The sequence below is a fragment of the Gasterosteus aculeatus genome, chromosome 11 (genome assembly GCF_964276395.1).
Source record: "Gasterosteus aculeatus chromosome 11, fGasAcu3.hap1.1, whole genome shotgun sequence".
In the NCBI taxonomy this organism is placed as follows: domain Eukaryota; kingdom Metazoa; phylum Chordata; class Actinopteri; order Perciformes; family Gasterosteidae; genus Gasterosteus; species Gasterosteus aculeatus.
In genome coordinates, this window is record NC_135699.1 from 382,281 (window position 1) to 407,753 (window position 25,473).

The 25,473-nt window shown below is 45.3% G+C and overlaps 1 protein-coding gene across 3 annotated transcripts; it reads left to right on the top strand.

Moving 5' to 3' along the window:
- The first annotated feature begins 2,199 nt into the window (after positions 1 to 2,199).
- LOC120827741 (neoverrucotoxin subunit beta) lies at positions 2,200 to 17,874 on the top strand. 3 transcript variants are annotated; one of them, XM_078084717.1, is made up of 6 exons: positions 2,200 to 2,385; positions 5,501 to 5,641; positions 5,728 to 5,901; positions 6,264 to 6,437; positions 16,811 to 16,857; positions 17,002 to 17,874. In XM_078084717.1, the coding sequence occupies exons 2-6, from the start codon at positions 5,538 to 5,540 to the stop codon at positions 17,532 to 17,534; spliced, it is 1,032 nt and encodes a 343-aa protein (XP_077940843.1). In that variant the 5' UTR covers positions 2,200 to 2,385; positions 5,501 to 5,537; the 3' UTR covers positions 17,535 to 17,874. The 3 variants fall into 3 exon arrangements, with proteins under 3 accessions (XP_077940843.1, XP_077940845.1, XP_077940844.1); XM_078084718.1 differs by having other exon boundaries at positions 2,258 to 2,385; positions 5,504 to 5,641; XM_078084719.1 differs by lacking the exon at positions 16,811 to 16,857 and having other exon boundaries at positions 17,002 to 17,214.
- Positions 17,875 to 25,473: the final 7,599 nt, after the last annotated feature.

A 25,473-nucleotide genomic window follows, 5' to 3' on the forward strand; every position in this document is an offset into this window, starting at 1 on the left:
GTATTTCAATTCTCTGTACATTGATTGTACATTCGATTTGATTCAATGGGCTGGAAACAGGGTTCGGGCTTGTCGATTTGATACAGTCAAAGTCAGTGTTGTTGTAGCAGCAGCAGCAAAGAGCAAATTTACAATGGAATATGTGGCAAAGAGGTCGCTCCGAGATGTGGCAGCACTTCAATTTGATTTCGTCTAACAATGTTGGCAATAGGCAGGCAAAGTCTGTCATTTGTATTGTGTAATTATAGATGTTTATTTTTATTGTGGAGACCACCAGATATTTGGCTGAACCAAACATTCCACGGAGTGAAGACCCGCTAAAATATTGGGTCAAACACAAACATGTGTACCCACATCTATTTGTATTAGCACGTAATCTTATGATTGTGCCGCGTGAGCGCGTTTTTTCTAAGGCAGGGGAAACAGTATCTACAAAAAGAAACTGACTCAACCCCAATACTGTGGAGAAAATTGTGTTTCTCAATAAAAATCAATAATAATTTCATGCCCCATCCGATGTGTCCACAAGCACCTCAATATCCTGTCATAAGAAACCTGTCCAAAAGCACAATCACTGCCCCACTGACCTTTCCTCTGTAAATCACTTCCCACATTCCACATTCAAACAATTCACATAAGTCCCTATGACTGCCATGAACTGCACATGCAGTAGGAAGCACCTACTGGTATTTTAAATTAAATTGCTTACAATAACTCTATATATATATATTTTTTTTCTATTACTCTGCTAGTGTGATCACAAAGGTGCAGAAAGACATAGATAAGTGTTTGTTCCACTTCTTCCCAATGTACAGAGAATTGAAATACACAAACAAGGACACAATTCAAACCTGAAAAACAATAGTTTCATTCATATAGGAATCCGTGTATTTATTAGATGATTTATTGGTTCAACTTTTCATAATCATGTTCAACCCACAGAGACTGGGCCAAAATATACTGGTAGGCTATGCGAAACATTTGCACTACAAGTTTTCAACAGCAGAGGTCATCATAGAGTTTGCGATGCATTGGATGAATGAACCTTTTTCCGATACAATTGGCTGGAAAGCTTCACTGGTTCAGAAAGCTTCACTTTGCCATCACTTTGCTTTCTGTCAACAGACCAATATGATAAAGACACTCGCCCCCCCTCCCCCCTCCACCCTGACCTCTTCTCACTGTTAATCACTCAGTCAGTCAGCCTCTCTCTCTCCCTCTATCTCTTCCTCACCACCCCTCCCTTCCTTACCCTCCCTCTCTCCATCTACACCCCCCCACCCCACCCAGTCCAATAATTACAAAATAAAAGCCCCATGGAGGGAATTTTTACTGTAATGTTTGTGATGAGGCCTATTAATTAAAAACGTCTTAGTTTAATAACAAACATTCTGTCTCCCAACCCCCCCTCACCCAATTCCTTCATTACAAACTAAAAGCCTCAATGATTATCTGTACCTTAACCATGAAGCGGTTTCGTTGAAATACGTATTGCTCTTTCAAATACTACTACAACCACTACGAATATTACTAGTACTTCTAGTAGTACTACTACAACTGATACTTCTACTACCATACTACTATAGTATTTCTACTGCTATTAATACTACAACTACTACTAATGTTATTACAAATACTACTACGGCTAATAGTATCAGTATTACAGCTGTTTCTACTGCTATTGATACTAAACCGACTTCTACTGCTAGTACTACTGATTCCACGATTACAACTATAACTACTACTAATATTACTACAAACAATTTTAAACCTCTTTTTATTCATCTCAGCTTTTTGTTATTTCTGTATTTTTTTTATTCATTTAAGCTCCTGCAACTTCTGTATTTTTTAGAAAATCTATTGAAATTCAGCTTCCCCACTTCCTGTATTTTCAGCAGTTCTTTAAAATAATTTCAGCTTTTCTTATCCCTTTATTAACAGCAATGTTTTAATATTCATTTCTGTATTTATTTCAGCTTTTTTCATTTCTGCTTTTACAGCAAATCTATTGAAATTCATTTCAGCTCCTCCCATTTCTGCATTTTCAGCAATTTCAAATTCAGCTTTTTTAATATCTGTAATTTCAGCAAATGTTTTTCAAATCTCCTTCAACTTTCTGTATTTTCAGCTATTTTTAAAAATTCATTTCAGCTTTTTGCATTCCAACGCATTTTCAGCAGGAAATGCTTTTCCTAGTTCGACTTTCTAACCCTTCAGGTTTTTGTGGCGGAAATGCCACGAGGACAAGATTCCACACGTGGGCGCGTCATGAGAAGGAGGCGGTTTCACGTCTCGCACGTGGACCAGGAGGTGAAGCGGCTCGGGGACTTTCCTCACTGCAGAAGCAGCAGATTGAATCCGTAATTCCCGTGAGAAGCGGCAGAGGTAAGACACGTGTGTCTTTGTCTCATAACCCACCGATTCGCTGCTGTTCTTTGGCTCCAACGTCCGCGAGCTTCAAGCACCGACAAAATGTCCCACTCGGTCCAAAAGTTGTGGACGTCATATGTGACTCTTCCCCGCCAGCTAAAGGTGTGTTTGGAGTATTTTAATGTGGATTCCAGCTTATTGTAGCGAGGACGGTGGTGATTGTGACCAGTAAAGCTGTTCATGAGGAGACTATTCTGATGTCTCTGTCTTGTCTGTCTTCGTCTCAGACAAACACAACCAATGTGAATAGATTCAGGCTGATGCTGTTTGGTGTGGGTGGGTCAGAACATTAACCACGGAGGCTCACAGAAGCTCCCCTTTGTATAACGGATCCATGTCGTTGACTCCAATCTCCGGTTGGAAGGATCGTACGCGACCTCATGGCGTTTTCACAGGGACGCTGCTTGTTCACTTTAATTGGGGGACCATTAAGAATCGACACATGTCTTTGGATGTGTTCCAGGACCCGCCCACGGCGACCAGTTGTTTCACATCCACGACACCAGAAGGTTTCCTCCGTGCCGACCACCTTGTATTAATATATTAAGACATGAATCGCTCGATGCGTTTTGCTGCATGGGTTCGCAACCTGGTCGGTTCGGTCTTTTAATGTATTCTCTTAACTGTTTTGTTCGTGTCTGTGGTTTACGTCACGCGATGGCCGTAAGAAAACAATATCCTTGTTTTATCCAAATGTGTCGCTGCGAGGCCTCAGCCTGTGAAGAAGTCGCGTTGCACATGTCCTGAAGTGTTCCAAGACACGTTGTTCCAGATCCACGACACCAGAAGTTTCCTCCGTGCTGATCTACGTCAACGACATGGATCCGTTATACAAAGGGGGGCGAGCTTCTGTGAGCCTCCGTGGTGCACTGCTAAGAGCAGCCACCAGGGAGATGTTCTGATGTTTTCACTCACTGGGTTGGAATCCAGGTTGTGCCGATCTTTCCTTTTAATATATTTTTTTATGTAAATGTGTTCATACGTGGCTGTGACGTGGTGCTCACTTATACAATCGTAAACGCTGCTATGGATTTGTGATGCGTTTTGAAGATTTTCAGCAATATGTTTGTGAATATGTGACGGATCAGGGAACTGAGGCGGCCACATCTGCAGCTGTGGAGTAAACACAAGTCGAATTAGATTTGAATGGGAAAAGGGTTCCCAGCTCCACCGTGACTGGTACAGGGCTCATCCTTACTTCTCACTGCTCCATCACGTGAAGCAACCCTGGTGGTGGGTCTGCCAGTGTGGGAAATATAAAAATATAATACCTCAATTCTCAAACTATATAAGTGAAGAACGATGTTAAATATTTTTAAATCAAGAACTGAATAAAAATGATATTCACATATTTGTACTTTGTAAAGGTTGTTGTATTCTTCACTGTTTGCTTGGATTTGGCTCCCTATGAGTCCACAAAGCTTCATGTTCATTTCTTCATCTGCTTTAAACGCATTTAGTCACTTTTTAGTGTTTGTTTTCTTTAGTGTTCAGTTTTTCTCTCCTTGATCACCAGGTTGTAGTCGGCCTTTTACTAACTGATCACATGGAGAAGTGAAGCATCCGGAGAAAGCTTCCCCATGTTACCATGGTAACCACAGTGTCTCATCAGGACAGCTACATGTCCTCTTACTGTCTGTGTTTTACTGACTTCTGGACTCTCAAGAGGAGAAACAGCACAGCTCCATCTGCTGGAAGAAGAGTGATAATGTTCATCTTTTAAATCCTTACATGTCATTTAGCTGAAGCTTTTATGCAAAGCGACTTAAGTGCATTCAACCATAAGGATACAAACCCAGAAGAACAAGAAGCAACAAAGTGCAATTTCATCAAATAAGCCGCTTTACAACTTGCTATAGATAAGAGCCATTATAAGTACAATTTAGTACAGTTCGTGTGTTAGTGGAGGTAGAGTGTGAAGTCTAGAACATCCACATTCTATAATAGGTACAGGATTTCCCTTTACAAATATACATGAAGAAATGCTGCATGTTGAAATCTCCACCCTGTCCAGAGATGTATTTATGGCACTGCATACTTAGGAATAATTATAACCGTGGGTTTTCATATGAAAATAACATTAAACAGAACAGATGGGTGCAATAAATACACACATGCACAAGGTATTCATGTTAAATCAATATATAGGCTACTTAAACTCTGCATACAGAACGGCAACATGAGATATGTGTACTTTTATAAACAGAATATTACTAATATCATTTTACATTACAGGTCATTTAGCAGAGGCTTTTATCCAAAGCGACTTACATTACATTTTTAACCCATAGCTTTTACATTTTTGCCCGGGGAGCAATCAGGGGTTTGGTGTCGTCGTGGCGCAGGGGTTAGAGAAGGTGTGCTGGGAAGCACAAGGTTGGTGGTTTGATTCCAGGCTGCCCCATGTTCCATGTCGAAGTGTCCCTGAGCAAGACACCTGACCCCTAATTGCTCCCTGGGCAAAAATGTGAAAAAGCCATGAGTTTAAAGTGTAATGTAAGTCGCTTTGGATAAAAGCGTCTGCTAAATAACCTGTAATGTAATGTGTCTTGCTCAGGGACACTTCAACATGGGACATGGAGCAGCCGGGACTCCAACCACTAACCTTGCGACACCCCCGCTCTACCCATGCGCCACCGTCGATAATACAATCATTTGAATTATTACTTCTTTAAACTAAACATTTAAAATAAAAAAATATGTATTCATATTATATTATATTACTAGTATAATATTGATATTCTGAAACTATATACCTCGTGTTGTCATTCTGCATGCTGAGTTTTAGTGGCCTATACAGTGATTTAACATAAATAACATCCTGATGGACCGCTGCCTCCTGCCAAAGCAAGGACTACATTTATAGGATGGGAATTTAAAATGACGTCTCTTGACACGTTAACAGAGTTTAAAGAAGATAAAAGGAAGTTTGTCTTTCTAAACTAACTAATCTAAAAGTCTAAACTTTAACAGACAACAACACAAAGTGTCTCATGAGAGTTTTAGTGTTGAGGTGAATGAGCTCTGTGTGTTTGTCCTGATGAAGATAATAATGTGTGAGCTCTTCCAGCAGGTTGGTGTGAAGGTGTGAAGGTGTGGACTCTGCCATGAATGAAGAAGATCTGGAGGTGTTTGACCTGAAGAAATACTCTGCTTCAGAGGAGGCTCTTCTGAAGCTGCTGCCAGTGGTCAAAGCCTCCAACAAAGCTCTGTAAGTACGCAGAGTTAGATTCAAACATCAGAACTTAAACATGCTGCCATCTTTTATACTTACTGCTTCTTCATCCCTCTCTTCAGACTGAGTGGCTGTAACCTCTCAGAGAGAAGCTGTGAAGCTCTGTCCTCAGTCCTCAGCTCCCAGTCCTCTAGTCTGAGAGAGCTGGATCTGAGTAACAACAACCTCCAGGATTCAGGAGTGAAGCTGCTGTCTGCTGGATTGAAGAGTCCACACTGTGAACTGGAGACTCTCAGGTCAGGATTCAATTCAAGTCCACTTGGTGTCTTTATTTACATCCATGGTACATTTCTGACCTTCATAAGATTCTTTCTGCTTCCATGATTTAAATCAAATATGTTTATCCCAAATATTTCCATTATTATTATATTTTATTTATTTTCAATATAATGTAAATATTTGACATTCTAGAGTTAGTAGTAATGTTATCAGAGTGTTGATGTACATTAGTGGGTGTTTAGTTGTGACTGGAAACCAGTCAGCAACCATGTTAATGTGACCCCTCTGTACCTGATAGGATCTCAGTGCTGCAGTGACCTTCTAGTCCTCAAAGCTCCCTCAGATCATGTGACATGTGTGTTGTGTTGTGTGTCTGCAGGCTGTCAGGCTGTCTGATCACAGAGGAAGGCTGTGCTTCTCTGGCCTCAGCTCTGAGCTCCAACCCCTCCCATCTGAGAGAGCTGGACCTGAGCTACAATCATCCAGGAGACTCAGGAGTGAATCTGCTGTCTACTGGACGGGAGGATCCACACTGGAGACTGGAGACTCTCAGGTAAGAAGAGGCTGCAGCCACAGACCATCAGTCTGTAGAGGAGCTGGAAACCTTTTCTCTGTCCCACTGTCAGCCTGGTTCATAAGACCCCGACACACCAAGCTGACCTCAAACTACCAGAGACTCATCTAACTGTTTGTGTCCCACATGCAGAGGTGTCAAAAGTATTCACATGTATTACTCAAGTAGAAGTACAGATACTAGGGTTTAAAAAGACTCCTGTAGAAGTTGAAATACTAACTCAAGCTTTTTACTTAAGTAAAAGTATAAAAGTACTGGTTTCAAAACTACTTAAAGTATAAAAGTAAAAGTAATGTAAGAAATTCCATTAAGGACAAACTCTTAATGTGTAACCTCGCTCACAGAACACGGCAGTCCGTTACCATGTGATCAGAAGGCGCCTGCAGATCACGTGACCTGCCGTTGGGATGATGGAAACATGGCGACATTCAGAGACACAACAAAACAACACGTGTATCTGACTTAAACAGATAAAACCACAACCCATTTTCCAGTGACACGAGTCACACACATGTTGCTCGCATTGATTCGGTAGACTGCAGTGTCTCCCCCAGGTTCACTACGTCATGGGGGGGGGGGGGCGGGGGCACACCCCTGTTTATAATGATGGGAAACACTGAACTGGCAGCGGTCGGTTATCAAAACATCGGCCAAATAACCAGTATGTTCAGGCTTTATGAGCAAATACAGAATCCCTTTGTGTTCGTTTCCAAAGCCGCATTAAGACACACATCACTTTATTGAATTCGCTACTTGCAAGTCGCTGTGTTGTGCCATACTCTCAATAAAACATTTAGGACAAACCCACGGTAACGAAGATACTCATTTAACGTTACATGGGATCTGCGTGAGGAAGAGGAAGAGGAGGAGGAAGAGGAGGGTCCATCGCTAAATACCAACTTTCCACCGACCACTTTTCCCACCCGATGTCGCTCCGATCTGCCGGCGCATCGCGGAGAAAACGGGTGTCTGGATGCTAAATGTTTATACTTCTCATCCAACCACAATCAAATGCACTCTGTCTGGATAGCGCCATTTATCTGACAAATGACATGTAATAATAATCTGTGTTTTTGAACTACGACAAGCCGGAAGTAACGAGGCTGTTTTTAAAATGTAAGGAGTAGAAAGTACAGATATTTGCGTGAAAATGTAAGGAGTAGAAGTAAAAAGTCGAAAAATAAATACTCCAGTAAAGTATAGATACCCAAAATTTCTACTTAAGTACAGTAACAAAGTATTTGTACTTCGTTACTTCGACACCTCTGCCCACATGAGACCATCAACACAGACAGAAGTAGTGAGGAACAGTAGCCAGGATGAGCCTGAACAGGGAGGAAGGTGATGGCTTGTGTTGTGGGTTAATTTATCTATACTTTTAACTATTTTCTAAGTATTCTCGATCTATCTGACTCGATATGAGGACCCACACATCCACACAGGGACTTTCAGTTACACACACCGATAGAACGCACTGGATTCTTCAATTCACAGAGATTTACTGGAGCAACAACACTCGAAGCTCTTTCCAGAAAGACACCAACGAGGCGATGATGCGACACGTTAGGTTACATTTCTTTGACCATCAGATTGAGTGAAGCCCTTCAGTCCTAACTACGTAACTCTCCTCCTGTTGTTATTGTCCTGATGATGATTTATTCTTTGCAGCTAGCAGCCAGGCTAAGATTCGTCCTGGAGTCTCATGTGTTAAATCAGCTGCCGCTCTGATCCGAAATAAACGTGTTTAACAGATGAGGGCGATATATAAAGTCCCATTCACCTGTGTTCCTTCCTGCACCATCATACCCATTTCTGAAGCACGTGTTGGACGAAGAAGCACTGATATTGAGATGTGCTTTCAGACATGAGAAGGTGTTTGTGGACAGATCAGACCAGCGTGAAGCATCTCACCATCCCACAGATGTCTGTGTGGCACTTTTTAGATGCTGAACCTGTAAATAAAGGCACTATTTGTCGTACTGTCAGAAGTGTGTGTTTGGCACTGAAGTCCTTGGCACACATCTTTATCACCTTCATGGACACAGAAGAATGTAGCAGGCATCTTGTTAGTCATTTCTACACCATTTGCAAACTTTGCAGCCTGCAAATTTTTTTTATATATTATCTTGAGAGGATCTTTTTTGTCCCGTCACGTTTGTTGTGTATAAACATTATAAAGATATTTAGAATTAGACACAGCTTCTAGAGATTTGTGCATATGTGTCAAGGGATGCGGGGAAGGCAGGACTCAAACGCAGAGGTCGAGTAACAAAAGAAGACTTTTATAGTCAAAAATACCAAAAGCAAAGGGCCATGGGGGCGAAAACACACGAACCAGGGCAAAAAGGCAGGCACGAACTAGACACATCCAGGACGTTCGACGTGTATGACAGCACCCCCCCCCCCCTCCCTAAGGCCGAATTCCAGGCGGCCTTGGAATGTCCGGATGGTCTCTGTAAAAATCTCGAACGAGATCAGGGTCCATGATGAGGCTGGGAGCCACCTATTGTCGTTCCTCCGGGCTGTATCCCTCCCAGTCTACGAGGTACTGCCAGCCTCTGCCGCGCTTCCGTACTGCCAACAGCTTCTTCACAGTGTAGACCCGACCACCGTCGATCATTCGAGGGGGCGGGGGGGGCTTGGGGTCTGGCACCATACTGCTCTCCTTGACTGGTTTTATTTTGCTAACATGAAATGTGGGGTGAACACGAAGCGACCTGGGCAGGCGGAGGCGTACAGCAGCTGGGTTGATCACTCTGGACATGGGGAACGGGCCGACGAACCGTGGGGCCAGCTTGCGTGACTCCACCTGCAGGGGCAGTTCCTTGGCCACGAGCCACACTCGCTGGCCGGGCTGATAAACCGGAGCCGGTCTCCATCTGCGGTCTGCTGCCCTCTTGACCCTGTCCCCCTGTCTGATCAGCGCCTGGCGAGTTGCTGCCCAGATGCGGCGGCAGCGGCGGACCAGGGGGTTGGTTGAGGCGCTCAGTCTGGCCGTTAGCCTCAGGGTGGTACCGTGATGTAAGGCTCGCCGTGGCTCCGATGAGCTTGCAAAACTCCTTCCAGAACCTGGAGACGAATTGTGGCCCCCGATCCGACACAATGTCCCGGGGGAAACCGTGAATCCTAAAAACGCTGTCCATCATCACCACTGCCCTCTCCTTAGCTGATGGCAGTTTAGGTAGGGCTATGTAGTGCACCATTTTGGTGAATCTGTCCACCACAGTCAGGATAGCGGTGTTACCGTTTGATGTCGGGAGCCCCGTGACAAAGTCTACCGAGATCTCGGCCCATGGCCAGGACGGAATGGGCAGTGGCTGGAGCAAGCCTTCCCGGGTTCTGGAGGAGTTCTTGTTTCTGGCACAGACTGAGCATGCCTCTACGTACTCCCGGACCTCCGGCTCCATGGCGGGCCACCAGAACCTCTGCGTGATGGCAAACATGGTCCGCCGTACGCCCGGATGGCAGGTGAGCAGGGACGAGTGAGCCCAGTGAATCACCTGAGGGCGCAATTCCACAAGGACAAACAGGCGATTATCAGGACACCCACGAGGTGGAGGGGTCTCACCGTTAGCCTGCTTCACCTTGGATTCTATAGGCCAGGTCACTGCTCCAACCACACAGTTTAGTGGGAGGATAGGCTCAGGTGCCCTGGCCACCGACTCGGACCTGAACAACCGTGACAGAGCATCAGGCTTGGTGTTCCTCGACCCCAGTCTGTAGGATTAAGAAGGGGTTAGCGGTTAAAAAACAATGACCATCGGGCTTGACGCGAATTGAGTCGCCTGTCTTTCCTAATATATTGTAGATTTTTGTTATCTGTCCAAACCAAAAACGGGTGAGCCCCCTCGAGCCAGTGCCGCCATTCCTCCAATGCTGCCTTCACTGCCAGTAGCTCCCGGTCCCCCACGTCATAGTTCCGCTCTGCTGGCGTCAATCGGCGCGACAAAAAGGCACAGGGGTGAAGCTTGTGGTCCCCTTCGGCTCGCTGGGAGAGAATGGCCCCGATCCCCTCGCTGGAGGCGTCCACTTCCACCACGAACTGACGAGCCGGGTCGGGGAGTGTGTGGATGGGAGCTGTGGTGAATCTCCGCTTCAGCTCCCGGAAGGCTGCGTCTGCGTCGGCCGACCAACGGAACGGGACCTGTGGGGGAGTGAGAGCATGGAGCGGGGCTGCTGTCGCGCTGAAGCCTCTGATAAACCGCCTGTAGAAGTTGGCAAAACCGAGGAATTGCTGCAACTTCTTGCGATTATCAGGTGTAGGCCAATCGGCTACCGCACTTACTTTAGCCGGATCCATCTGAACCTTTCCAGGAGCTACGATAAAGCCCAGGAAGGAGACAGTAGTGGCATGGAACTCACTCTTTTCCGCCTTGACATATAGCCCATTGTCCAAAAGGCGCTGTAGGACGACCTCGACCTGTCTCTTATGGGTGTCAAGGTCGGGTGAGTAGATCAAGATGTCATCAATGTATACATATACAAAATGATCTAGAAAGTCTCTCAACACATCATTAATCATGGCCTGGAAAACTGCCGGGGCGTTCGTAAGACCGAAAGGCATGACTAGGTACTCGTAATGTCCTGAGGGGGTGTTGAATCCCGTCTTCCACTCGTCCCCCTCCCTGATGCAAACCAGGTGATATGCATTGCGCAAATCTAGTTTTGTGAAGATCTGCGCGTGTTGGAACTGGTCGAATAGAGTGTTCATTAGGGGAAGGGGGTATCGATTCTTGACCGTGATTGCGTTCAGCGGGCTATAGTCTATGCATGGGCGAAGAGTTCCATCCTTCTTCCCCACGAAGAAGAACCCCGCCCCTGCTGGGGATGAGGATGGCCGAATCAAACCTGTCGCCAGGGATGATTCAATGTAGTCTTTCATGGCCTGCCTCTCGGGCCCCGAAACTGAATACAGTCGACCCTTAGGGATGGGGGATCCAGGTAGGAGATTGATGGCACAATCGAACGGACGGTGAGGTGGTAGGGCTGTAGCTTTGGTCTTGTTAAATACCTCCGCCAGGTGGTGGTAGCACCCCGGCACCTTGGTTAGATCGGTGACCTGCGAGTCTGTAACAGAGTCAGTGCACACCCGATTAATTGAGGAGCTCCTCCCCTGGAGCTGTGGCTCCTGACACTGGTCCCTACAACTCTTCCCCCAACCCACAATGTCCCCGGTGCGCCAGTCTATGTGTGGGTTGTGCCGAGTTAACCACGGGAAGCCTAGGATTAGGTGGTGCAGGGGCGAGTGCATTGGGTGTAACCGTATGTACTCCCAATGACCGGCTATGCGGAGTTCAACTGGTTCTGTCACGTGGGTTATAGTAAAAGAGAGAGTTCCCGTTGAGCGCGCTCGCCTACACCGGTTTCTTTAATGGGATCACTCTAATTCCCAGGCGAGCGCACAAACTTCACCAACATGTATGACATAAGGGTTTGAAATGAGTCTTTAGGGTAAATTTCCAGAGGAAGATTAACTCCCTCTGCTCACTTTTGAGGCAAAGTAGTTATAATAATACTACATTTTATTTATGTAGTGCTTTACATGGTAGGCTACTCAAAGACACATTACAGTAAAACCAGCACATTTACCACATAAACACACATACAGCAATAAAACACATATGCACACTTGCTCAGCAAGTGAAAAATATGCTGCGCGCTTCTTCTCCATTTGTGCGTCAGTAGATCTGTGATGGACACCGTGGTCCACTTAAGAAAGCCGTGGACGTGCACTTATCCCAGCTGTGTCCACCTGGATTGACTTAGCTCCTCCTTCTCCTCCTCCATTTAGTTTTTGTTCAGTGCATTTTGCAGTTCAACACATTAGATCAGTTAGTTTTAGTGCCGAGCGATCTTGTCTTCAGCCGAGGACATTGTCCCACAAACAAGGTCTCAGCAGTTTTGTCTTTTTTTTCATGCCTTTGTTTTTAACTTTTCCTTCAAATAACCCTCCACCAACTTCAGAGCTTTGGCCTCAACGCTGCCCTCCTCTGCCCCCTCTCCCCGCCCTTACAGCTTCGTCAATGCAATGACGCCCAACACGTGTTTGTCCACTTGGTTTTGGCCCATAAAAGCTGATCAATGGATGAGAGTGTCTCTGAGGACACCTTCCTTGTCTCGCCACTGTGAATCTTCCCAAGATTCCCAAGTCGTTTTTTTCTCTCCACTACCAACAAAACCCACTATTTCATCACACTTTGTTGGTTTAATCCAGCATCTACTCCAGCAGTGCTCCCTCAGAGCAGCCTGCAAAATACCTTTTATTTTTTTTTTTTTTTTTTGACTGATGTGTTTTTTAGACCGTGACGCCCCGTGGACTCTGGGAAAAGTCCCCAGTAACACGACTTAGTCTGACACTAGAATTAAACTCTTATGGTCCCGTCCTTATTGTCCACAAACAACGTCCACTAGGTCTGTCAAAATGCTCAAAAATGACCTTCGAACATTGCCTTTAAAAAAACACACATATTCTCATAGCGCTTTAAATGAACGACAACAATAAATAAATGCTGATCAAGAGTTTTGTGCAATTTAAGGTTGTGATTCTTGTCCCAAATATGGCAGGCTTCATTCAGTGATTGAATCAATTATTATTAACATTAATTGTTAATAATAAAGTAACGACATTGAACGCTCCCAGCGAGCTGTGCTGGTAAACATGCAACTTTTCCTTGAAACAGCAAATAATCCAACCAGTGCATGAAGCTGTTGTAGTCTATTTAATTCATGCAAAAAGTAGCGACGAGCCCACACTAGTAATGTTTCTGTTAACGTTAAATAAAATGAGCCACACAATTCCAAGAAATGTGACGACAAAGAACTTTTACCCGGAGGTTCATAAAAAATAAAGTGCCATTAAAAACGACAGAGGCTACTTACATTTTTGGTGCTTGTATAAATAGGGAAAAACCTGAGTGCAATTGATTCCATTGTCAGGGGTTGTGAGGAGCTTTCAGTGCGCGGTCACTGTCGGGTCTACAGGTTATTTGCCGTCCACATTTGAAGGGGCCAGTGCCGACCTATTTTTATTGACTATATTCCAGCGTTCAGAGCGGACTGCGGATCCAGGCAACGTGAGGGGATCGCCCAGAGCCCAAAGCTTTGCACCACATGAGAGGATTTAGTTGAGCAGCTATTGGAGACTCTCTTTTTCTCTATGTCTTCATCTGGTTCTGGTTCGCCTGCCTTTGCTTGTTCACAACATGTTTTGAAGGTCGTTGGACAGTTGTCAGTTGAAAGTGCTTCTGTTGCCGTTTGCATTTGTCCAGCCTGTCACGGTACATATTTCATACACTCTGCTCACCTTTTTCATTAGGGACCATTGGCTTGTGGTCAGCTCCATTCTTGACAGTTTCTTCTCAAAGATGACAGCAGACACATCTGCTCCGATGCGTTGCAGATCATTTCATATGTGCTGTTCCATCTCGTTGGACAGTCGTTGATCAGCTTCTCACTTTTCAATCCTAGAAGTTGTTGTTTCTGCTGGAGGAGGTATCTGTCGCCGGGGACGGGGATTTCAATGGCTCTGACCCCGAGCCCTTTACGCACAGCCAGTTCATTGTGTGCTCACACATGGTATATGTCCCCTGTGAAGATGTCACGTAATCGTGCCAAAATATGTCAAACATACAAGGAATTTGTCTTGGCAGTTGGTGCGTGACAGTAGACAGTGTAACAATAGACAACAAGACAGCAGTGCACAAGTAATAAAGTAAAGTAAAATTAAATGCTAATGCAATGGGTTAGTAGAATAAGGCTATGGGTTAGTATAAAACAAGAGAATAAAGTTAAACATTTAAAATATTTTAAAAAGTTAAAAAATATTAAGCATAAAGTGCACTAGCGAACAAGTAACAAAGTGACGAGTGACGACAAAGTGATAAATTATAGTTAAAGTGGCATGTGTAGTATGAGGGGGAGTGACCGGTGGGATGTCAGAGTCAGTCAGTGGGGGACCGGCTCTGTTGATGAGCCCGACTGCCGACGGGGAGAAACTGTTGGTGTGGCGGGAGGTCTTAGTCCTGATGGACCTCAGCCTCCTGTCAGATGGAAGAGACACAAACAGGTTTTGTCCGGGGTGAGAGGGGTCGGCTACCATCTATTTAGCTGCTTCAGAGACCTGGAAGCAAACAAGTCCTGCAGGGACGGCAGATTGCAGCCGATCAGCCTCTCTGTAGAGCGGAGGACACGCTGCAGCCTGCCCTTGTCCTTGGCTGTGGCTGCAGCGTACCAGACGGTGATGGAGGAGCAGAGGATGGACTCCATGATGGCCGTGTTATCCTCTGCTCCTCCATCATGTGAAGAACCATGTATGTATATCCTCCATGTATGTGAAGAACCTCCAATATCTCTTTCATTCGCCTAGATTCTCTGCAGTGTGGCTTCCCTTCAGCTCGGTTCCAGTGCTTCACAGAACTCCCTGAAGCCGATCCCGTCCAACACTCTGATCGGCCTCAAGTCCTCGCATATGAACAAAATCTATTTTTGCCTGCAGGCCTCCTGTCGTGCTGCAGACAACCAACTTGTGGCGGACGACGCAAAATATGTATCCAGACGAGGCTGTTTGGCTGAAGTTGCACATTTTATGCCGTATGCACTTGGGTGCACAATGGAGCCTCAGGTTTTCGCCAGCAGCGGAACTACTTTATAGTCACTGTGTAACTTATCGTTGTTAGCGTTAAGATGAGCTCCAATATCGATTATATTCCTTAGTATTTGTATTTGTTCGGTACACACAGTATTGCTTATCTTCCCCACAATATCTGACGCGGATGATGGTGAAGCAGGTTAGTTAAGACAATACCTTTGTGATACTTTATTCTAACACTTTCTTGCGTAAAGGAACCTTTTTGATTAAGTTCTCACCCGGGACCCATATGTTTGACCTACAGCCCCTCCGACGGGTGAGCTTGTCCTTTCATACCGAGTGTGACTGGTACCTCTATGTATCAAGATAAGGGCACTCACCGGTGTCTGCAGCTTTCGAAGCGGTGTTCTGGTCATTCAGCTCCTTGGAGGAGGCTCCTCAGTGGAAAGGAATCCCCCGGAAACAAATGGTCTTTTGTCCCCCAAAAAGGAGAATTTTTATTCATATAAAAAGCAAAAAGGTTTACAAAAATTGATATAGAAAACAATAAAAAGCAGTTATATCTTACAGAACCTAAAGGTCACTGAGGCAGAGCACCAATGGTCAATTAGCTAGACTGAAGACTAGTAGATGTTTTTTTAAGGTTAAAACATGTTGGTATATATACGTTTCTAACAGAAGCAATGTGCGTCACAGGGGCTTCGGTTGCGCCAATCGTGGTTTTGAGCTGACATCTCAGGTTCGTGCATTATTTGCGGTACTAAGTGCTTATACAGGAAAACAGCTTTATATGGTAAACTGATTTTTTTTTTTTTTGGTGCAGGAAGCAAAGTGACTTTGTAAGCATTTTTGTTTTACACAGTATTAGCTTTTTAGCAGGCTATAAAACACATTGTTCATTTAATGTCTTCTTCTTCTTCATGACAGCCTCCAACCTGCAGTCAGTCTGCACCCTTTACACTTAGATGGACGTCCAATCTGCATTATGTCCAATTTAATAAACGTACCAAGCAGCATTACTGGTACTTACTTCTTTGGGGTCACAAACAGTTACTTCACACAAACACCGCCCTTCACCTCCATGGTGGTCTGGAAGGTTCCTGTGGGAGAACTTCCTCCCTCAGCAGCACTCCTCGTCCCTCACAGACCGACGGCACCACTGTAGAGGACTAGAAAAGGTCTCCCTGCTTCCCTCTGGTGACGTCTTGGCGTGTCGGTGAGAGGAGAGGAGCAGCAGCTCCGGTGTCGGTCCGGCTCGTGGTCGCTGGTAGCTCGCCAGATGTGGTGGATTCATTTCTTCCCAGTTTGAACTATTTAACTGTGACTTTATCTGACTGGTGATGAGGACCCACGCGTCCTCACAGGGACTCTTAGTAACACACAGAACACACTGCACATCTCATCCTTCACTTCAGACTCTTATTGGAGCAACAGCACTCGAATAAACCCACTTCTTTCCTGAAAGACACCACCTGTCACCACCTGGATGTGTAGATGCTGGTCATCTGCCTCCAGTGTGTCTTGCAGTGGTTTCTTTGCAGTGGTTTCTTTGTCGATGCAGGTCGATGCAGGTTGAAACATTTGATTGACTGACTGCTGAAGGAAGCTGAGTGTGAAATGAAGATGATGGTCAGTATGATGCTGATGATGAATGAGTGAACATGATGAGCTGTGGAAGAAGAAGAGGTGAAGGACAAAGCTGTGTGTATGAGAGTGATGTAATGTCCATGTCTCCATGCTGCTCTGACCCCCCTCCTCCTTTCAGGGTGGAGCCTGATGGAGTCCGATGGTTGAGACCAGGTCTGAGGAAGTGTAAGTGTGCTTTGATTCATGAAGATTCAACCATCTTCACACTGTGACATCACTCATTCACCTCTGTGACGTCATCATCAACGTGTCAGTAGATGAACACATGATTAATAACTGCAGCTGTATTGTGTCTTGTTCTCTCATCAGATTCCTGTCAACTCACAATCGACACAAACACAGTAAACAGAGAACTCAAACTGTCTGACAACAACAGGAAGGTAACATGGGTGATGGAGGATCAGTTTTATCCTGATCACCCAGACAGATTTAACCACTGGCATCAGCTGCTGTGTAGAACTGGTCTGACTGGTCGCGGTTACTGGGAGGTCGAGTGGAGCGGAAACGTTGATGTATCAGTGAGTTACAGAGGAATCAAGAGGAAAGGAGACCGTAGAAACGCAGTGTTTGGATGGAATGATCAGTCCTGGACTCTGACGTGCTCCTATGGAGGTTACTCTGTTCAGACAGGGACACGCATCACCTCCTCCTCCTCCTCCTCCTCCTCTGGTAGAGTAGCAGTGTATGTGGACTGTCCTGCTGGCTCTCTGACCTTCTACGACGTCTCCTCTGACACACTGATCCACCTCCACACCTTCAGCACCACATTCACTGAACCTCTTTATCCTGGGTTCAGGTTCAGGTCCAATTATGGTTCCTCAGTGTCTCTGTGTCCTCTTTAGGATGGAGAGTCTCCTCCTGGTGGATGTTGGTTCATGTGGGTGTAGATGCAGGTGGAGCAGGTGAGGGGTACCTGAGCTGGTCTGGACTCTGGGGGGTCCACAGCTCTCTGGGACTCAGATGGAAGTGTGAAAGAGCTCAGCTTAATGCTGCTGTGCTCCTTCAATCAATAGATGATCATTTAGATATTGGCTCCTAATTAGGCTTTAATCTTCATCTTTATGTGTTCAAGAAGACATTTTATAAGACGCTCTTTCATCTGTCCCCCCATATGAGACAAATGTGTCCTTATGTGTGTGTGCGCTTCATCAGCAATAATAAAAACAAGGTGAAGAAGGAAAATATTTAACTGCAAATCTTTCTAAATCTGTTGAGTGAAATAAAATCTAATTTCACATAATCAGGTTTGTTTTGAACAAGAAGCTTTTTAATGGTTCAGCAAACCTCTCAAGGAAATATTGAATATGCGTTACTTTTACTACTTTACTACGTGTTTTTATTCACTATAATGTCATTTACAACATTTACTCCATGTGTTACTTTAACAGAAATAGAATTGTTTGGCTCTAATGTTAAATGACTTTTATTGGAAACAACTGTACATGTTTAAACAGGCCATCAAATAAAGATGCTTTCAACACGCTGTATTATTTCTTTTGACATGAAATACTCTGATCCTTTTTAAAGATGCTGTACTATTGATTTTTGTACTATTTCCTCCATAATATGTGTATTTATTCTACAGCCCTGTTGCTGTGTCAATAGCACAGAGGAAACATTGCTGGTGCAGCATGTTGAAGAAGGAAGTGAGTAAATAAAGAAATGAGTAATGAATAAGTTGCTTTATTAACCTTATTAACCTTCACGCAGAGCCGTCTCACAACAACACAAACTACTGAGCTCGCTGCTTCAGGTGCAACTTGAAGCTTTCATTCTGCACTAAATGTCACACTTAAGTCACCAACAAAAACACACAAAGCACAAGGCCATCCTGGGTTCTGACAACGAGCAAGGAGACATGGAAAGTTGGATTGATCTTGTAATGAGTGGGCAACTGTAACCGAGAAGACACCGCATTGACTTGCTTGATAATCTTGAATGGGCCGATAAAACGAGGACTTAGCTTCTTGGACTGGAGGCGGAGATGGATGTTCCGCGTGGAGAGCCAGACTTCCTGACCGGGTTGGAGCTGAGGTGCCGCGCGTCTGTCGGTCTGCGTTCACCTTCTGACGTTGGATGGCCTGTCGTAGATGGACGTGAGCGGCGTCCCAGACCGCCTTACTCCTTCTAAACAAAACGGGACAGACCAACTGGACAGTAAACAGGGGGGAGTTTGGGGACCAGATATTGAAGGCCTCAGTACTCTGGGGAAGGGGAGCGCTGGATCGTGACAGTCCCTGAGCAAGGCACCTAACCCCTAATTGCTCCCTGAGCGCCCTTACAGCTGCACACTGCTCCCACTGTGTGGGACGGGTTAAAAACGCTACGTAAGTCGTTTTCAGCTAAATGAAATGTAATGTCTTACTTTGGATTCAATCTTGATTGCAATTTAAAGGGTGGCTCTGATTTTGATTTGATCTTCTGAAAAGTTTTGATAGATGTTGATTTGATCTCCAGTGGTTGAACCTAATTTTATTTAAATGTCAGATAAGGAAGTTATTATTCCATTGTGCTTTGAGTTAAGGTTACATCATCACTACTAGTTAAAGTTTAAATGGTATTCAAACGTTTAAACACGAGAGGATTTAAATCCTGATCGATTATCATTGCAGGTGGTTTAGACTTTCACTTTCTTAATTCGGCTTTTTTGTTTGAATTTAATTTGAACTTCTAGTTTGTTGGGTTTCCTCTTCTCTCTCCTGTGTTTACACCGTAATTGTATACGTTTAATCTCAGGTTTCCGATTCTAACATTGAGTTGCTCAAGCCATAACTAGTTTGATTTTTTGCCCTTTAATTACACCTGTATTGATAGCGTTTGATCTGTATTGTCGTTATTACTTTGATTGACTGTCTCCCTTTCAGATCCAGTAGTTTACTTTGCATTGCATCTCATCATAGTCAGTGACAGAATAGCTCCTGGGACAGAAGCGACACCTCAGGGTTCTTTAGACACACCAGGTTGCATCATGGTTACTTTTACCAGTCGGTTGGGCCAGTGAGCAGATGAAGATCAGATGGAGCCCAAAGAAAGAGAAAGGGAGTGGAGTAGGATGAAGAGATGCTTGAGAAGATGGCAGAAGAATGGGTGGTTCCCAACCAGGTCACCACCTGTGGGTGAAGACAGGCGCAAGGTGTGGAGGGAGACTGTAGCAGCAGGAAACCAAGCCACTACGGCTTATGTGGGAGCCGGCCGCTTAGATAAGTAAGAAGAGACGTGTCTGCACCAAGCGGCTGCTCGCCTACTGGAGGGCAGTCCACCCAAACACCCCCAAACCTGCTGTTGGACTGGCAGAAGAAGAAGAAGCAGATGGTGAGCCCAGTCAAGCCGCCACCTCTCAGTCCAGACACCCATGCCCCCCTCAGCTGTACCCAGAAGCTGCACAGGAGAGGCCAGGTCCTTCCCGCCACATGCAGAGAAAAGGAGAACTTCAAACAGTCCCTTTGTCAAACCGAGCATCCAGAACAAGAACCTCTGTTGCATCTGAGAGGAGGAACGGGGGAAGTCGTGAGCGATGGAAAAGATGAGCCTGAGGGAAACAACTTAGAAAAGATGACATCATCACATGAGGGTCACGAGAGCGTGGTGGTTGAAATAGGAGAAGAGGAAGCAGGAAGGAGGAGAGGCTGCTATTGGAGGACGTCCTCCCCATAGACATTCTCGGATATCTGCAGCAGCAGAAGCAGACTAAAGACAGTGAGACAGGAGACAACTGCAGGTGATAGACAAACAGCCCCAATACCTCTGGGGGGCAGAGGACAAATATCCAGCAGGAAGAGACCATTCAATGGGTCTCCAGCAGCCCCCACCGCGCAGAGGCAGACGACGTGGGAACAAATGAGGACGTGGATGTTATAAATGTGGACAGGAGGACTATTGGAGTGTCCCAGGAGTTATGAAAGGGACACGCAACCAAACGCTCCTCCACGGCTGTTCTATACAACGCAGCCCGGCAGAACCAGAGGACGGGTCCACCTCCCACCCCTCCCCATGCAACCCCCATAACAACTAGCTGGTGACACACCGACCCCCACTACTTCCCAACAGCTCAGTCTCCCCAGTTTACGACTCACATTCCAGGTAGAAGAAGGGAGAATAGAAAGTACAGACTATTGAGAGTGTCAGAAAATGGATTTACAAACAGTACGAAACATTGATTTACTAATAGAGGGAAACTGTCATTAAAAATGAAGAGACAAGGTTGTGAAAGATTTAAATGAGGAATGAAGGTGATGAGAAATAAGGGGAATTGTTGTATATCGTGTCAGTTTTTTGCAATAATCTTTGTAGTTTTTTAGTCTCCTCCTAAGCTCAGAGATAAGCAGTAAATTGTTGAGTGCTGCTGTTGAGGTTAAAGTGCACGATACACTTGATACAGTATCTGGATGATGGAAGCAAATGTCTGATCAAAGGAACATTGATAGCAGCAGTACATGAAATATGGAAACTTTGTTAGACGTCATCTTGTGATGGTTCAACTGGTACACACTTACATTTGGATACGCTAAACATGAGAGGTTGCTGAATGAATGAATGTACTAGATGGTTTATTTTGATGGGAAGGAAATAGGGAAGTAAGTAAAGAAGAGAAAAGAAAGTGTTTGAAAGTATGACAGAGGGTAAGTGGAAGTGTAAAGATGGAAAAATAGGTTGAAGAGTCAAACAGTAATGATGCAGATGATCACATATCATGACTGCGCAGACAGGCTGAAGGCAAAAGGAGAAAGAATTGACTGTACGGTTGGAGAAATGTGAGGTCATATTTGTGTGTAATCCTGGCGTGAGCAGATCTATTACTTCAAGGTCACAATGAACAAGAAAACTTGATGAATTAGTTGATGAAGACATGGAAACGTCATGCGACACCATGAGGATGAGACCTCTAAGTGAGAACGCACAGAGAACATCGATCGGGACATCAAGACAACATTTGTGTTCGCTGTTTGTGATTTGACTGGAATGAATGCCTCCTCAAACACGTCGGAAACGAGGCTGGTTGAGGATTTACAAAGCAGTAGGTAAATACTGAATACGCAGAGGCTTTCTTTATATCACATGCTTTCATTTTTCCATTGAGATGTTGTTCTAATATGAAGTGAATTCAAACAGGAGGGAACAGAACCAGAACAGCAAGAACAAAGAAGGGATTTTTCTTTTAAGAAAGCAACATTCATAAGCGTCATCAACGTGCTAATTACTTCAGGTGTAGTGGGTAGATATGTGTGTTTACCTCTACAGGCTTCATGCTGTCCTGATATCATTAGGGAACTCCTTCCACCATTTGGGAGCCAGGACAAAGGAGGACTTTGTTGAGTGTTTAGCTCTCTGTGAAGAAACCAGCAGATGCAGAGTTGGGAGTGAATGAGGGACCAGAGGCTGCATTCAGCGGAAAATGCAGAGGTCAAAGGTGAAGACAATTCGTGGTCGAGGAGGGACTAAAGGCTGCCGCATGTTTCTGCGTCTTTACGCTCTGTCGTGTCGACGCACTCGTTTCACTTCCTGGTTGTAAAGTCTTGCGTGTGTTGCAGAGTGTTGGGAGTAACGCGTTACACGTTACTGTAACACATCCTATGAGGCAGAGTTTTGGCCGTCCACCATCCGACAAGTCTAAGGGACCGCCGTCACCACCTCGTAGTGATCGGGAATGCTTTTATTGTCATAAGAAAGGACATGTCATTTCGGATTGTTTTTCTCTGAAGCGTAGACAACAGGTCTCGCCTGGCCCACAAAAGCCAAAAGGCATGGGTCTGATTAAAGGGGTGTCACCACCGGAAGCTGGAATGTCACAACCTGAAGAGGATGGACCTGATGACTGTTTCAAACCCTTTATGTCTGAAGGCTTGGTCTCCTTTACTGGGAACCCTGAAGACCAGCGTCCAGTACAGATGCTAAGGGACACAGGAGCATCCCAATCTATTATTCGCGAGGGCATCTTACCATTGTCATCAATATCCTCATGTCGCTCAAGTGTAGTTGTTCGAGGTGTTGGCAGGAGCTTCATACCAGCCCCTCTCCATAGAATTAATGTTCTGTCACACCTGGTAAATGGGTTCTTTAGAGTGGCTGTATTACCAGCATTGCCCATTAGAGGGGTAGACTTCATCCTGGGAAACGACCTAGCTGGTGGCAGAGTTGTACCAGTCCCTGAATTGGTAGACAGCCCCGATTTGCGTTCGGAGTCTGACAACATGGCAGAGATGCATCATGGCACATTTCCAGCTTGCGTGACTACCAGAGCCCACACAAAGAGATATCGCATTGATTTGTCTGACACTTTTCTGGTCACAGAACCGGTTCCTGAAGCTGTTGTGAGCGAGGTTCAGCCTGCTGATGATACTGGATCTACCCTCACCAGTCGCGAGGGGGTTGAACTGCCAGCCACCAGAGACGATTACATTGCAGCCCAAAGAGCAGATGTCACCCTGGTGAAATGTTCTTCATCTGTTCTTAGCCAAGAAGAAGCCAAGAGAAAGCAAATGGCCTACTTTCTCGATAATGGCCTGTTAATGCGTCGCTGGACTAGTGGAGGTTCAGAAGAGATGGATTGGAGTGAGACTTACCAGGTCGTGGTACCTACATCCCATCGTTCTCAGGTACTGTCCTTAGCCCATGATCACCCATGGTCAGGACACCTGGGGATCACCAAAACCTACGGTAGAGTCCTCAGACATTTCTTTTGGCCAGAACTCAAAACTGATGTTGTTAACTATTGTCGTACTTGTCATGTGTGTTAAGTCGTTGGAAAACCGAACCAAGTGATTCCTCCCGCTCCCCTCTGCCCTATTCCGGTAATGGGTGAGCTGTTTGAGAGAATTATGGTCGATTGTGTCGGGCCATTGCCAAAAACTAAGACTGGAAATCAGTTCTTACTAACCGTAATGTGTGCTTCCACTAGGTTCCCCGAGGCCATCCCACTACGAAGGATAACTACCCCAATTATGACAAAGGCTGTGGTAAAATTCTTTTCATTGTTTGGTCTGCCAAAAGTAGTTCAAACCGATCCTTCATGTCCTTCATGCCAAAAGCCTTTGCTCAAGCACTCAGAACGTTGAACATTAAACATGTGATGTCTAGTCCCTACCATCCAGAAAGCCAAGGGGCACTGGAAAGATTTTACCAGACGATGAAGTCAATGTTGCAAAAATACCGTGACCCTCCCACCCAAACATCTGTCATAACGCATGAAATTGCATGAAATTGTCTTGACCAGCCCTACACCGATCAAACAACACGCTTATCGGGTAAACCCAGTTAAGAGAGCGGCCATGAGAGAGGAGGTTGACTATCTTGTGCAGAATGGATTTGCAGTGCCAAGTTCCAGTCCATGGAGTTCCCCCTGTCTCTTGGATACAAAGTCTGACGGGAGTTATCGGTTGTGCACTGACTTCCGCAAGGTAAATGCCGTAACTGTCCCGGAAGCACATCCATTACCCCTGATCGACGACTGCATTGATGAAATTGGTCCCGCAAAATATGTAACTAAACTTGACATGTTGAAGGAATACTGGCAAGTTACTTTAACCCCACACGCTTCAACAATTTCAGCTTTTGTAACACCTGACTGCTTCCTCCAGTACACCGTCATGCCATTTGGTATTTGTAACGCTCCTGCTACTTTTCAAAGGCTGATAAATTCAGTCCTTGGATGTTCCACACTGTAGAGCGTATCTCGACGATATTGTCATCTACTCCCATGAGTGGGGTGATCACATGACTACCTTGAGAGACGTTTTCAGCCGTCTTTTAAACGCATCCCTTACGCTCAATCTTACCAAATGTGAGTTTGGAAAAGGAACTGTCCTCTATCTTAGTCAGCAGGTTGGTCGAGGACAGGTTTGTCCTGCGGATGCAAAGATCTCTGCGATTAGAGCGTTCCCCGAGCCAAAAACCCGGCGAGAGCTGCGTCGTTTCCTTGGAATGTCGGGATATTATCGACGGTTTTGCAAAAACTTCTCTTCTGTAGCAGCTCCGTTGACCTCGTTAACCAGTCCAGCAAAACCCTTTGTGTGTAATGAGTGCAAACAATCTTTTGAGAGCCTAAAAGGAATTCTGTGCACTCCTGTTCTGAAGGCCCCAGATTTCATGTTGCCTTTCAAGTTGGAGGTTGATGCCAGCGCAGTTGGAGCTGGTGCAGTTCTTCTGCAGGAGGATGCCCAGGGCATCGACCACCCTGTGAATTATTTCTCGCGGAAATTCAACAGGCATCAGCTTAGGTATTCAACAATAGAGATGGAGGCTCTGGCCCTGTTGTCTGCTCTACAGCATTTTCTGTGGCAGTCCATAACGGAAGGACTCCTGAGAAGTGAAAGGGGGTGTGTTCTGCGCTGCGGGCTGGTGGCCAGTCTTCCTGTCCGTGAGCTTTTGGCTGTCTGGTAGCAAAACTGGAGTTTTGTAAGGTGGAGGTTGAGGACCTTAGTAAGTTGGGGTACCCTGTACATTTTTGCACGTAGGTATACCTTTGTATAGATACACCAGGTGTAGTGGTTGTTGCCTCCTGTGTAACGTTTTCCTTTAGTCCTTTTTAGAGAAGCAGGTAAGGTATTTTGTTTGACGTGTTTTGGATGAAGAGCCAGTGGTGAGCTAGGCCTCGTTTTGTCATATTCATTTCATTTGTTTGGCACAACCTGTAGGTCCCATCTTCCACCATCTCCCTCCCTCCTGTTGGGAGCCATCTTTGTGTGTAATAAAAAACAGAAAGATCCCTTTTACCCTGACTCTGTCGCCTGTCGTTGATTGTCGTGTTACTGTCCTGGAATCAACAAAAAGGCCGTAACACAAGGT

Bases quoted from the DNA above. Each gene is read 5' to 3' on its own strand.
- LOC120827741 (XM_078084717.1), top strand. From the start codon at position 5,538: ATGAATGAAGAAGATCTGGAGGTGTTTGACCTGAAGAAATACTCTGCT. The intron at 5,642-5,727 runs GTAAGTACGCAG...CCCTCTCTTCAG, and splicing joins AAAGCCTCCAACAAAGCTCT to ACTGAGTGGCTGTAACCTCT. The intron at 6,438-16,810 runs GTAAGAAGAGGC...TCCTCCTTTCAG, and splicing joins TGGAGACTGGAGACTCTCAG to GGTGGAGCCTGATGGAGTCC.